Raw genomic sequence first — 12,790 nt, forward strand, 5'->3', positions numbered from 1 at the left:
ATTATAATCTCTCTCTCTCTCTCTCTCTCCCCCTTGCTCCTCCCTCCCTCTCCCTCTCTCTCTGGATGTATTGCATACACTTAAGCCTCTAGGCAAAAAAATCTCTTACCTCTTATCCAAGTAAGGCAGGATTTTGGACTTTGGAGCTACACAGTCAAGATCGAGCTACACAGGCAAGATCAGTGTACGTACTCTGTAACTCAACACTATTTGAGTTGCTTTAAGACAATCACTCTCATTTTGTTGCAGACATCGCCTCCCTGCTTCCTCTCACTAGGGCAGGAAGAAGTCAGTAGTAAGCAGTTCCTAGACTGTGAATGCACGTTTCTTAACTGGATAACTTAGTTGACCCTTTGCCACTTGGCCTGAATTCGCCCCAGTCGAGGACGCTCAGCCAGTCTCGGCCCAGTGCCTGGGATCTGTGGCTGCGCCTTTCCCAAAGCGCAGCCTGGCTGTCCTTGCGCAGCGTCCTCAAGTCTGGGAGTGCACCTCGAGGCATGGCGATCCCGGCCGCGGCTTTCTTGAAGGCAGTCTCAGCAGAGCAGCCCAGACTTCTGGAGGGGTCTCATCTCTTCACACTTACTGATGGGGGCGAGCCTGATCTCCTGCCAGGCTTCCCAGCTGTTTAGTTCCAGACCCGCCTGGAGCCTACAAAATAATTAAAAAATAGCTCGCTTCTGCACTCTCGCCCCCATGAGTCACCCCAAGAAGGCTACTTTCCCCAACGCCCCCCTCCCCTGCCAGGAAGGGGAGCAACCCTGCCCTGGGATTTGCCCAAAGTGGCGGGAGGAGGGTTGATGTTTGCTTTGTTATTGAGAGAAGGGGAAGCAAGTATGCCTTGAGTGCTTGTGTGTGTGTGTGTGTGTGTGCGTGAGAGCGAGAGAGAGAGAGAGAGAGAGAGAGAGAGAGAGAGAAAGAGAAAGAGAGAGAGAGAGAGAGAGAGAGAGAGAGAGTTGTTTTGCAGCAGAAAATAAACAGGGAAGAAGAACCGGGAGAGGCCGGTGCCCCAGCTCCCCTCGGGGCCTCAGAGAGCGGCACACACCGTAATTCCCTTTCCAGAGCCCTGCAGATTCCACAAACAATGACATCACTCCGGCGCCGCCGACCAGATTACAGCTGGGGGGATTTTCCTGGGAGCGCGCGGGCCCGGGTGGAGGTGGAGGCGCTCTCCAGGGTGCTGAAAGGGGCGGGGGCGCGGGCTCGCCGCGCGGCGCCCCCCGCCGGCGGAGGCGGACCGGCCCGGCCGGGGGCGGGCAGGGGCGGGCCCGGGGCGGCCCGGGGCGGGCCCCGCCGCTTCTGCAGCCCTCATTGGCTGCCGGCGGGCGCACGTAACCCAGGCTGGAGCCTTCCTCCCGCCCCACTGGAATTGGAGCTGAGGAGGAGCTGAAAATGCAGATTTAGCATCAGGCACAGATACACTCGCTCTTTCTCTGAGATACACACAGCTCTCCACATTAGCACCTCTGCGAGCAAGCCGGGCTGCCTGACTACACGGCTTCCCCGCCAGCCAGATGCTAGAGAACACACTGATTTGCTCCTTTCCAAACCCCTAATCAGTGTTTTTCTCTACACAAAGATTTTTTTAAAACAAGCAACAACAAAAACTATATATATATATTTTTTCTTTTTTTTTATTTGCACCTTCCTTGCGGGACCACTGCTCCGCCAGCCTGCGCGCCTCCTAACACCACTTTTCACTCCCAAAGAAAGATGAAAGGTGGCTGTGTCTCCCAGTGGAAGGCGGTCGCCGGGCTCCTCTTCTGTGTCATGGTTTTTGCATCTGCCGAGAGACCGGTCTTCACGAATCATTTTCTTGTGGAGTTGCATAAAGGAGGAGAGGAAGAAGCTCGCCAACTTGCAGCAGAACACGGTTTTGGAGTCCGAAAGGTAAGACCTCTCTTGCATTTCGCATGTTGTTTCAAAACGGGGGCAGCCCTGCGCAATCTCATTGCAGATTTGCAAGTTTTCTCTCTTTCTTGTGCGATGCAGATATTCTGCCATCGGCTCCTTAACACAACGTTGCCTCCGGTGATCTTTCACGGGTTATGTAATTAAAATGCCCTTCAAATTATACTCGTAAGGTCATAAAAACAATGTATTGCTCTTTGACTTGGTGGCGAAAACCGTGTAACACCTTTCAAACAATGCGGTGCGCCCGGGCTGCTGTCCGAGCTACCAAGTTCTCAAGGCTGCCTGGGGATGAGGTACGAAGTGCTGAACAGCTGGGCTTGGCGTTGGCAGGCTCGTCAGGGATGTATCCCCCGCCTCTGCCTCCCGGAGAACGGGTAGTTTCCGACGCACAAGGCTGGAAGCTTGGACGCTGCGATTTGTCTCCGCGCTTTTCGAACCCGGCGCCAGGAGGACTTCCCTCCCTGACTCCTGTCCCGGCTCTTTTCCAGGGAAGGCAGCTCCCTGGCTCCAGGAGACTTGGAGACAGAACTGGTTTTTCTTTCCAAAATCGGGGCTGAACTTCCCCCGCCCACGCCCACGCCCGCCCACCCCGGAGCGTACTCAGCTCTCTAGTTCTCAACTCGCAGCTGCAGACGCTGGAGAGGTAGATTTTGAGGGGAGTTCCCTACGGAGAACTCGGGGTGTCTCTCCTGGTATGTGGGCGGCCGGCTTGGCTTTCCCACCAGAAAGCGGGTATCCCCATTCCAAGAACTTGTCAGAGTTCAACCGTTTGGGCAGCTGGATGAGGTTCCCAGCCTCGGATGCCTCGGGACTCCTATGGAGACGCCAGGGTACCCAGTCTGGGAGGGAAGGGAGCGGAGAGCACTGGATGGGGGCCGCGGCTGACCTACCTGCTTCCTGCGAAATATCTCGCCAAGGATCTCAAGTGTCCTTAGGGGACCTGGCGAGGGGTGCGGTGGAGTGAGGGTGCAAGGAGAGACCGGGGCGAGCTGAGCCTGGAGGACGGAGGGATGCGATCTGTCGACCGGAGCGCTGACCGGGTGGAGGTCTGTGGGATTCCGGGTCCCGTTTCCTCCCTCCTGATCCCAGGAGAGAAGCTAGAGTTGAGCTGTGGGTGCTTCGATGCTGCCCTTGCCTCGCAAGGGCAGCGCGAACTGGGACTCAGTCCCTTCGGTCCGGACTTCCCACGTCTCCAGCCTCCCTCCCAGCCGCTGCAAGCCTCCTTCACCTGCTGCGGGTTCTCCCGCCTCCGTAGGGCGTTGGCCACCGCGATTTCGACCCCAAATGGGTTTGACAGTGAGTTTGACAGAGGTCTGGGAGGCAGCGCCGGGTCTGCCTGTGGCGCGCGGGCGGGTCCCGCAGAGGGACTTGTTGCTCCCGGGAAGCGTGGGTGGAGCACGGGAGAGGAGACGCCAGCTGAGGGTGCAGCCCGCCGCCGCTCTAGCCCAGGGCCTGGGGGCTGTTTACAGAGTGCCGCCAATACAGTAAACAAGGAGACCCTCCTTCCTTCCCACCCTTACCCCTGGCCCAAACTTGGCAAGATCCAGGACCCAGGCGCCATAAATATAGTGGTGATTATTATTAGCTGACAGTTATAGGGCACCTTTATGTGATGGAGTCCTTACTTTCCTTTAATACTTTTCTTTAATACTCTCAACAACTCCGAGGAAGCTACGATTAGTGTTAAGCCTATGGTTCTGCTAAGGAAATTGGCTCAGATAAAGGCCCAAGATGTAAACAGCCAAGAATTTAAACCCAGATCTTCCAGAGATGAACTTATGCTCTCACCCCCTTAGTCCATGCCACACCAAGCTAAGTGTTCCGCAGGGTACGTTGGCCTTTAGGGTATGCTGAAAAGGGATGTGGCATCAGGTTCTTTAAAAAGGCTCTTAAAAAAACAAAAACAAAACAAAAGCTCTGTGAAAGGGCTGCGGTTGATGCGGAAATACCTGTTACTCTCTCCCCATAACAGGGTCCTTTCCATGGGGTGGGCAGACATCACTATCTTCTTTACTTCCCCTTTGGAAAATATGCCCTTAGCATTTGATCTTAGAGATGTAACCAAATCTAGGTGTAGCTGAGACTGATAATGTCTTAAAATATTTTCTCCAAGAAGCTTACTTCTTTTTTGTATAGAGGTGAACAGCCCAATAAAGGATTTACAGTTTTGGTGATGGAACTTGAGCAAGGAGGTGTAGAGACAATCTCATCATAAATGAATCTGAATCCTCTCAATACATGTACCTTAAAATCTCAGGGAACTCATACTTTGGGGTGAAATCAGATACCTAAGCCTCTTTCCCATCCTTTCTTCGAGAGGAGCCCACTAGTTTTGCATTACAGTCTCAAACCGGCAGTTCCCATCCAGGAGAAACGGGCTTTTTACCTTGCCATCTCCTAGTTACCTGTCCATACCTCTCAGAAGTACTCTTATCCGAATGATTTTTGCTCTGATACGTATTTAAGTAAAAATCAGTCTATGGCAAGATACTTCTGATGAATTGTTGCACGAAGCTACACTTGTCTAGAATAAACCCTCTTTTCCTCCTTTGGATCCATGTCCACCCATCCCCCAAGACTGAGCTCCAAACTTTCCCTGATGCCATGAGCTTTCCCTTCTCCAAATTCCTGTGGGATAAAAAAGCAAAGACGGGCTTCCCTGGTGGCGCAGCGGTTGAGAGTCTGCCTGCCGATGCAGGGGATACAGATTTGTGCCCCGGTCCGGGAAGATCCCACATACCGCGGAGCGGCTGGGCCCGTGGGCCACGGCCACTGAGCCTGTGCGTCCGGAGCCTGTGCTCCACAACGGGAGAGGCCACAACAGTGAGAGGCCCGCGTACCGCAAAAAAAAAAAAAAAAAAAAAAAAAGCAAAGACTACATGACATAAGCTAGGACATTTCATTACTTGTCCTCTAGTCAGTTCATATATGTAAGTAAATATGGGTGTAAGCATTGTCTACCGACTTAAAAGTTAAACATTCAGGGATGGGATCTTCTATATTTCTGGTTTCCTCACCAGAGCCAGCATATTATTGCCAGGCTGTAAGAAAACTTCCTTAGTTTTACTTATTCCTTCAGGTCTCCCAAACACTGTCCCGTCTTCTTTTTGTCATGCTGTACTGTACTTTTGTCAACATTTCTTACTCAGTTTTCATTTTAAACCCCCAATACCTCCTTCTCCTTCCTCTTTCTAACACCTAGGATACCTCCCAACTCCCTACCGCCCCCTCCTTCCAGATGCTCAGTGTCAGACAGCAAAGATTCTCAGCAATTATTTATTCATATGAAAGAAGGGAGGGACCTACTATTTTACAAAGTTATCTCATCTAACCTCATGACTCTGTGAGGTAGAAATTATTGGCATCAGCTCTAATTCTCAGATGAAAATCTTAAAGCTCTATGAGGTTAAAAGTAACTGCTTATATCTGGAAAGTGAAAAAAACTCAGATTTAAAGCCAAAATAATTTTGTTTTTCTATCATGCTGCCTCCAGGAAGCCTTCCCTGACTGCCAAGAACTCTGCCTTTTGGGCACCATTTTAGAGTTCAGATATTTTTCCTTTCCTTTATTTCTTTTTTCTACAATATATTTAATACTTATTTGGTATTAACATATGTTGTTAACTAATGTGTATGAGTATACACTTCTTCAGATAAGTTGTAAATCTCCCAAGAGACAATATATTATGTCTTTTTATAACCTCTATATTTAGCACAGTGTCCTATATATAAGGTACTCAATGAATATTTGTTGATTATTTTGCCTAACTCTTACAAGACCATGAGCAAACAATTATATTTCCTCTCTCAAAAGGAATAAAAATACCTATAACTTTGCCCTCAGAAAGGTGTGTTGAGACTAAAATTTTCTATTTTATCATGATGTGGCCCAAAGATGTAAGTTCACCAGAGAAGATGCATATGTCTAGGAGAATGAGTGAGTTTGCAATAATGACAAAGACGTTATTCTAAAGATTGCCTTAAAATTCTCAATACACTACTAATTTTAATTCCTTTGAAAAAGAAAATGAAAATTATTTATTAATGTGTTGAGGGTTGGCCAAAAATCATGTGAGAATTAAGGTAGAAATCCAAACAACTGACAATTAAGTTTTTTCTTTTACTATAATATGTTTTATTTTTTATCCATGTAGAGATGAGGCTAGGATGATTACACAAGTAAAGTCATGTGACAGCTTTTATATGTATAATTGTTAAAAAATTTTTTTAATTTAATAATTGTGCTGTTATGTAATGAAAGAATAAACTTCTGGTCATTTTAATTTTATTAAAGTATAATATAATTTAGGAAAGAGCATAACTTGATAAAATTTCATGAACTGGGCACACATGTGTAACCAGCACCTAAATCAAGAGATAAAATATTATCAGCATTCCATAAGTCCCCCTCTTGCTCACTTGGGTAGTTTTTAGCTTTAGGTTTGTAGGAGTTCTTTACCTATTATGGATAGGAATCTTTTGTCAGATATATGTATCTTGAATATTTATTCTCTCCCTTTTTTTTTTTGTTTTTTGTTTTTGCGGTACGCGGACCTCTCACTGTTGTGGCCTCTCCCGTTGCGGAGCACAGGCTCCGGACGCGCAGGCTCAGCGGCCATGGCTCACGGGCCCAGCCGCTCCGCGGCATGTAGGATCTTCCCGAACCTGGGCACGAACCCGTGTCCCTTGCATCGGCAAGCGGACTCTCAACCACTGCGCCACCAGCGAAGTCCTATTCTCACCCTTTTAATGGTGTTTTAATGTCCCAACAATATTGAATCCATATTATATAATTTTACTTTCACTTCCACACACAATCAATTGTCAGTCAAAAGAATCCTCTAACCATATTCCCCCATCCTCTTAACGTAGTTTGGGGGATGAAGGCAGAAATAACAGGAAAAAGATTTGATCCTAAGTATTTACAAAAGGATTCTTATCTTAAAAACCCTTAAGGGACAGTTTTTCTGGAACTACAAGATCTACTGTCATGATAGCTAAAGGGAAAGAGCTCAGAAACCCATTTCCCCAACATGACTGCCATGAATTCCTCTTGGACCCCAACTTAATATGTTATGCCTTAGGTCAAGTCCAAGTTCCTCCCTCATGCCTTCTCTGGTTGTTTTCTATCTCTTTGGAACTTCTATTGCATATAATCTGTTCCTTTCCCTTGGACCAGTCACCAGTCATATCTGTCACAGCACTCGCTATGCCCAACGCCCCTCTGGCTGAAGGAAACCAGGAATAGTGATGTTAAAAGGTAAAGATGACAGGATTTGGGTTAGACAGCACCAGAAACTTGGCTAAGTTATGAAATCCCTCAGAGGCTTATTTTATTTGAAATGGTTAGTAAAATATGGGAGTTGTGAAAAATCAATAATATAGTGCATGTAAGGTCCTGGACACAGTGCTGAGTGCATAGAATAAAACCCTATTATTGGTAGTAGTAATAATAATAAGGTGATGACCTAGCCACATTTTTTTTTTAACTCAAGAAAGCAGTTGTGAGTTATACTTTCTCAGGAGTGACAACTGACTGAGTGAGGAATAGACACTCAACCCAATGGCAACCCATCCATGAGTCAACCATGGTCCATGAGATGGCCTGGCCCAAATAATTCAGTGGTCTACAATTTGTTACAGACCATGGTAATTATCTCAACCAATCATACTGGCTTCTTTAGGACATGTGACCCACTAGTTGCTATAGAATGGAGAATGGAGTCTAGTTGGCATGAGAAAGCCCATCCAGGTTGTGGGAGATGCAAGCATTGCATCTGAGTTTCTAATAACTTCCAGCCCAAATTCCCAGCCAAAGAACTCTGTGACAGAGGCTTAAAGCTAGCCACCAAACTAATTTCCTCTTCTACACGAGCCACAGAAAGACCACATTTCCCAGCCTGCTTTGCAGGTAAGTGTGGTCATATGACAATTCCAGCCAATGTATTGTAAGCAGAAGTGATGTGCTTTTCTTCTATGCCTGATGCATAAAAACTCCATGTAGGTTGATTTTCCACACTCTTTTCTATTCTGAGGCTTGATGTGATTGAGAACAGTAACTCTGGAAGCAAATGCTAAAGATGGCAGAGTCACAACATGAAAGGAGCCCAGGTCCCTGATTCCTAACTTAGAATTTCTCATTCCTTACATGAAGCAGAAATTAAACTATTACATTAAGGCACTGAGATTTGGGAGTTTATCTTTAGAACAACCAGTATTACCTAAACCAATACATTCTCCATAAATGTTCCTTTTCTCAAGCTGTTGAAATGACTCTCCAAACTTTGTTAACCAAACCAAGGCAAATCACAACAACAATAATCTTCTAAAGGCTTATGAGAGTTCTTAGATTTTCATCTCATAACATCAACCAACTTTTCAGGTCTTTGTGACTTGTCTTCTCCAGCAAGAATATAAAATCCATTCAACTCTCTGTTGCTCGCACTGGCAACCAATACGCCCTACTCATAGTAGATACTCATTCTGTGCTTCTTGACTGATAAAGACACTTGGGTCACAAGATGATGATTTAAGCCGTCAGCTCAGAGAGAAAGTACTTGAAGAACTAGTCTTAAGAAACTACCCCTGTAATATCCATTTATTAATAGGCAGAAATTTAGCTAGGAAATAGAAGTAGTTAACAACCAGCAAATCACTGACTGACAGACTCCTGTGTTTCCCTAAAATTCCCAACTTAGAAATTATCAATAGTAGAATACATGAGTTGTTTGAGCAGAGAAAATAAAGCCTGCAGTTAAAACTTGATAAATACAAAAGAAGGGGGGAAATTACACCTCTTTTTCTCAAATGAATGACTATCTAGAAATCAATTTCTATTTCAAAAGGTCTTATTAACTGTAGATCATAATGTTATAGCACATCAGAGAGTAATGCTGATAGTTAAATTTGCAATAGTTATATATTCAGCTATAACTGCTCAGAGAAGTCAGGCTTAAAAATAAAATGTGAAACCTGAAGTTCAAATGTTTTCCCCCCACTACAGCAGTGGCTTTATTTTACATTTGTGCTCAGATTCATCATTTTGAAGAGAAACACTGTACTAAATTTCTGGAATATATTAGTTGAGATTCAAAGAATCACAGGGCAGTTGAAAAACAGGAATTACAGCTTGACTTTGTCTACTAAGATGTATTTGTTATAGCTAAAGATGATTCAGTGGCTAAAATCCTCTAATGGTTAGGGAATCAAGAAATTACATCTGAGTTAACTCTCTTCTATCCTAAATGTAATGATTGCATATTAATTGATGGCTTCTACATGAGGTATATAGAAAAAGCAATAAACTTTTGCAGCTAACTTTCTTGACAAATTGTTTTTGTCCCTAAAGCCCATTTGACCATGGCTTTTTGGATAATGTTGTGATATGTTGAGATTCTCTGATGAGAATAATTGAAAATAATAAACTCTTAGGTTGAAAGTGAAACATTGACACAAACTGTTAATTTTCTGATATTGAGTGAAATAGACTTAAGAATGTTACAACATGCTGATAGTTTCCCCATTAGAAAGTTGACAAGAACATGAAGAAAACTGTAGGATCCTAGAGTGGCCCTTCATTTATAACTTTAAATGTGGCATTGACTCCCCTAAACACCCAATTCTTCTCCTAGTTTTTCTTAAATTCTAATTGCATCACAAGTCCTTTTACCAGAACTTCTTCAGTCCCAAATTCTTCATTTTCATTCATTTCTTGGTTAGCTGGGTTTTATTGAAAAGTGAAGGGATTAGCCTGTACATGAAAAAGGAACCCTCCTCTCTCTGAGATAAAAGAGAGAAGAATGAGCAGATGAAGTTCAGTTTTTAGGTCACAGAGGAGGATATCAGGAGAATATCCACTTAGGAGTCACAGTTATTTCAAAGGTGTAGGAGGCAAGGTCAATTCTTAGAGTGAGGGAAGTGGTGCTGGGATGGGGGCTTCAAAAGAGATAAAATCTTGTGCTCTGCAAATGGGGATGGGAGAGGATGCTGACAAAGGACCGGTAATGACTTCTGGCCAGTACTGAGGGGGCAAGTGGGAGAGCATGGATTTATAGCAGCAGCAACTGAGTCATTTTCTTCAATAGCACTCAAGTGGGGGTGGTGGAAGTAGGGAGAGAAGGAAATGGAGTTTTAAAACATGGAATATCCATAAAATAGAAGAGAAGGTTAATTGGGATTAGTAGTGAGAGAGCTGAAAGGGAGAAAGCTATGGTTAGTGAGTAGGGTGTTGAAACTCAAGACTCCCCAAACTGAGCATTTCCAGACAAGGATGAGGTCCATGGAGGTGAGTTACCAACGCCAAAAAGAGGTGAAGGTGGTCAAGGAGCTGAAAGTCAAATGCACAAGCATCCATCCTCGTGCACCTCAGTCGTGCCATAGCTAAATAGCATTGCCAAGGGAGAGTGGGGAGAGAAAATGAAGAGAAGAGGTTCTAACACAAACTCTTGGAGAACTCTGGGTGTGGAGGGAGAAAGAGGAGACGGAACTCGGACAGTTAGGGGTACGGAAGATTAATTGAGAAAGTGCAGGGCTGGGAAAGGAATGGAGATGAGGATTAAGAAAGAAAGAATGGGGCAATGGTGGCCACTGGTTTTGGAGATGCAGTCATTGGTGCAATTGGAGGAGGCACCTTAGCACATGGGAAGAGGAGAAGTACCATATGTCGGTTTGGGTCCCCAGGAGCAGTCCCTGGGACAAGGATTAAATGCAAGTTGTTTATCCAAGGCATGATTCTAGTAAATACCGGTAGGGGAGTGGGGAATTGAGACCGGGAAGGGAAGGCAGGAATTAAGAGTGTATTACAGCACAAGTTGTGGGTAACTGGGGCTCAACCCCACCAGGAAACTCTGGGAGATGGTTTAGAACATGTCTGAGAGTCATCCTGCCTGAGGGGTGAGGGAACTGCTGTATTTATATGTCAGTTGCAATCAGATATTGTTTCACGATTGATAGTTTTTCCTCGGTGGCCTTGACTCTCCAGCATTTTGACTTGGCAGATGCTCAAACAGAGCAGAATTTGGCTGCAAGAGAAAACTCTCAGACAAATAGATCCAGAGGCTTTCTTCATACACTAAATGCTAAGGCCCAGAGGGATGTGAACAGGAAAGTGATAGTGTCTGTGACAGGAAGGAAGTCAAATTGTGAAGGCTGCAGTAAGTATGATGAAGTAGAGGTATCAAGTGTAGGCAGTTGCTTCAAAAAATACAGTGGTAAAGGGAGGACAAGAAGAAAAGTATTATTATGGTGACAAATTTATGTGGTTTTAATGATTTTTATGATAATGGTTTCTAAACACTTGTCAGACCACTTGGAGATTGGTACCCCACCAAAATACTGTGACATACTTGTCTGATTATTCTAACTGATTTATCCAGACTAATTTAAATTTTAACAAATAGTAACTGAAATTATGGAGTTACAGCCTGTCAGAGCAGGAAGAGACCTTGGAAAGGCATTAGTTTAACCCTTAATTTTATACATGAGGAAATGGAGATCAAACATGATGTTTATGTTCCCAACTATTTGCAATGAGCATTGGAACCCTGTTGCTCCCTGACGGTGGTTCAGACGCTGCATCATCAGAACCACTGCACCAGCCTTTCATGCTGAAAGAGAGAGAGAACCAGATTGAGAGGGATTTCTATGAGCGATTAACCATATAAACCAACCTGTTGGTTACCAGTTCATTTCAGGTCCTCCTAGTCTGCTTTTCTCAAATTTACCCCTAAATTTTTTACAGATTCCAGTTTCCCAAACAAAACTGGGAAAGTTATAAGTTCAGGGATTCCACACCAACAACAACCTACTGGGGAATTCCCTGGCAGTCCAGTGGTTAGGACTCTGGGCTTTCACTGCAATGGGCCCGGGTTCAATCAATCCCTGGTTGGGGAACTAAGATCCTGCAAGCTGCACGGTGCAGCAAAAAAACAAAAAACAAAAACCTATTGGATTAACACTTGATAAAAGATAGAATAGAAATTTTATATTTCTTTGACTGCCCCCTTAGTGACGAGCACAGTGCTGTACTTTTAGCAAGCACTTAATAAATATCAAAATCAATGGTTAGAAAACATTCTAAAGGCTTAGCATTATCATCAGATGCTCACTAAATGACAGACAGATGTGTTATGAGATACTGCAATCAGGAAAACCACGCATGTGAGGAAACGTTATGAGAATATCCTAATTTGTATCTGTGTTAAATGACTTTGATTAATTAACTACCATTAATAGCCTAACATTTTGTGACTTAATGAGAAATTAAGAAGCCAATGACAGAGGAGAACAAGGAGATCCACAAATCCTATCTTTCCTTGCCCTTAGCTTGTTCTTCACTTCTGTGAAGAGGGGAAAATATCAGTTTCATCAGAAGGCTGTCAGTTTCTTCAAAAATGATGGAAGTTCAAACATAAGAAGGTAGTTGGCATGAAAGAGTCAATTCTAGTCAGTTCCTGTTGACTGTGTTTCTAGGGAGTGTCAACCAGGAATGGGAGACCAAGAGAGAGCTTGCAGAGCCTAAGATGGGGGGAGAAGGATGGGAAACAAGCCACTGTGGATCTCTTAAAGTCCAGGGGCAGCAACATGGGGTGAGGTGCAGAATCAGGCCAATGGGAACCTTGGAGAGTGTGTCTCCAATGAGGCATGGCACGAAGCAAATTTGGACCCAGAAGTTGAAGCCCGAAACAAGCCGTTCTGTCCATTAACTTAGGAAGGAGGAAAGGACCAAAGAAAAGTTATAGAAGTTTGAAATCAATGGACAAACAAAGTAACAGGAGCACCGTCATAGCGGGGGAAGCTCAGAAGCAGAAGAATATTCCGTTCATTCAATAAGCACCTACTTGACGCATTCAATAAGCAAGTATGATATCAGGCACTGAGAC

The 12,790-nt window shown here is 44.6% G+C and overlaps 1 protein-coding gene across 2 annotated transcripts in view; it reads left to right on the top strand.

Moving 5' to 3' along the window:
* Positions 1-1,710: 1,710 nt before the first annotated feature.
* Positions 1,711-12,790, top strand: part of PCSK2 (proprotein convertase subtilisin/kexin type 2) — a gene marked incomplete at both ends in the record, with an annotated part of 223,952 nt that continues 212,872 nt past the window's right edge. For both annotated transcript variants that reach the window (XM_082645679.1, XM_082645680.1), the window contains one exon: positions 1,711-1,887. In XM_082645679.1, the coding sequence (XP_082501805.1) occupies positions 1,711-1,887 (177 nt within the window). The remainder of the gene's footprint in view (positions 1,888-12,790) is intronic.

Source organism: Mesoplodon mirus (genome assembly GCF_964341445.2).
Source record: "Mesoplodon mirus genome assembly, chromosome: 15".
Lineage (NCBI taxonomy): Eukaryota > Metazoa > Chordata > Mammalia > Artiodactyla > Ziphiidae > Mesoplodon > Mesoplodon mirus.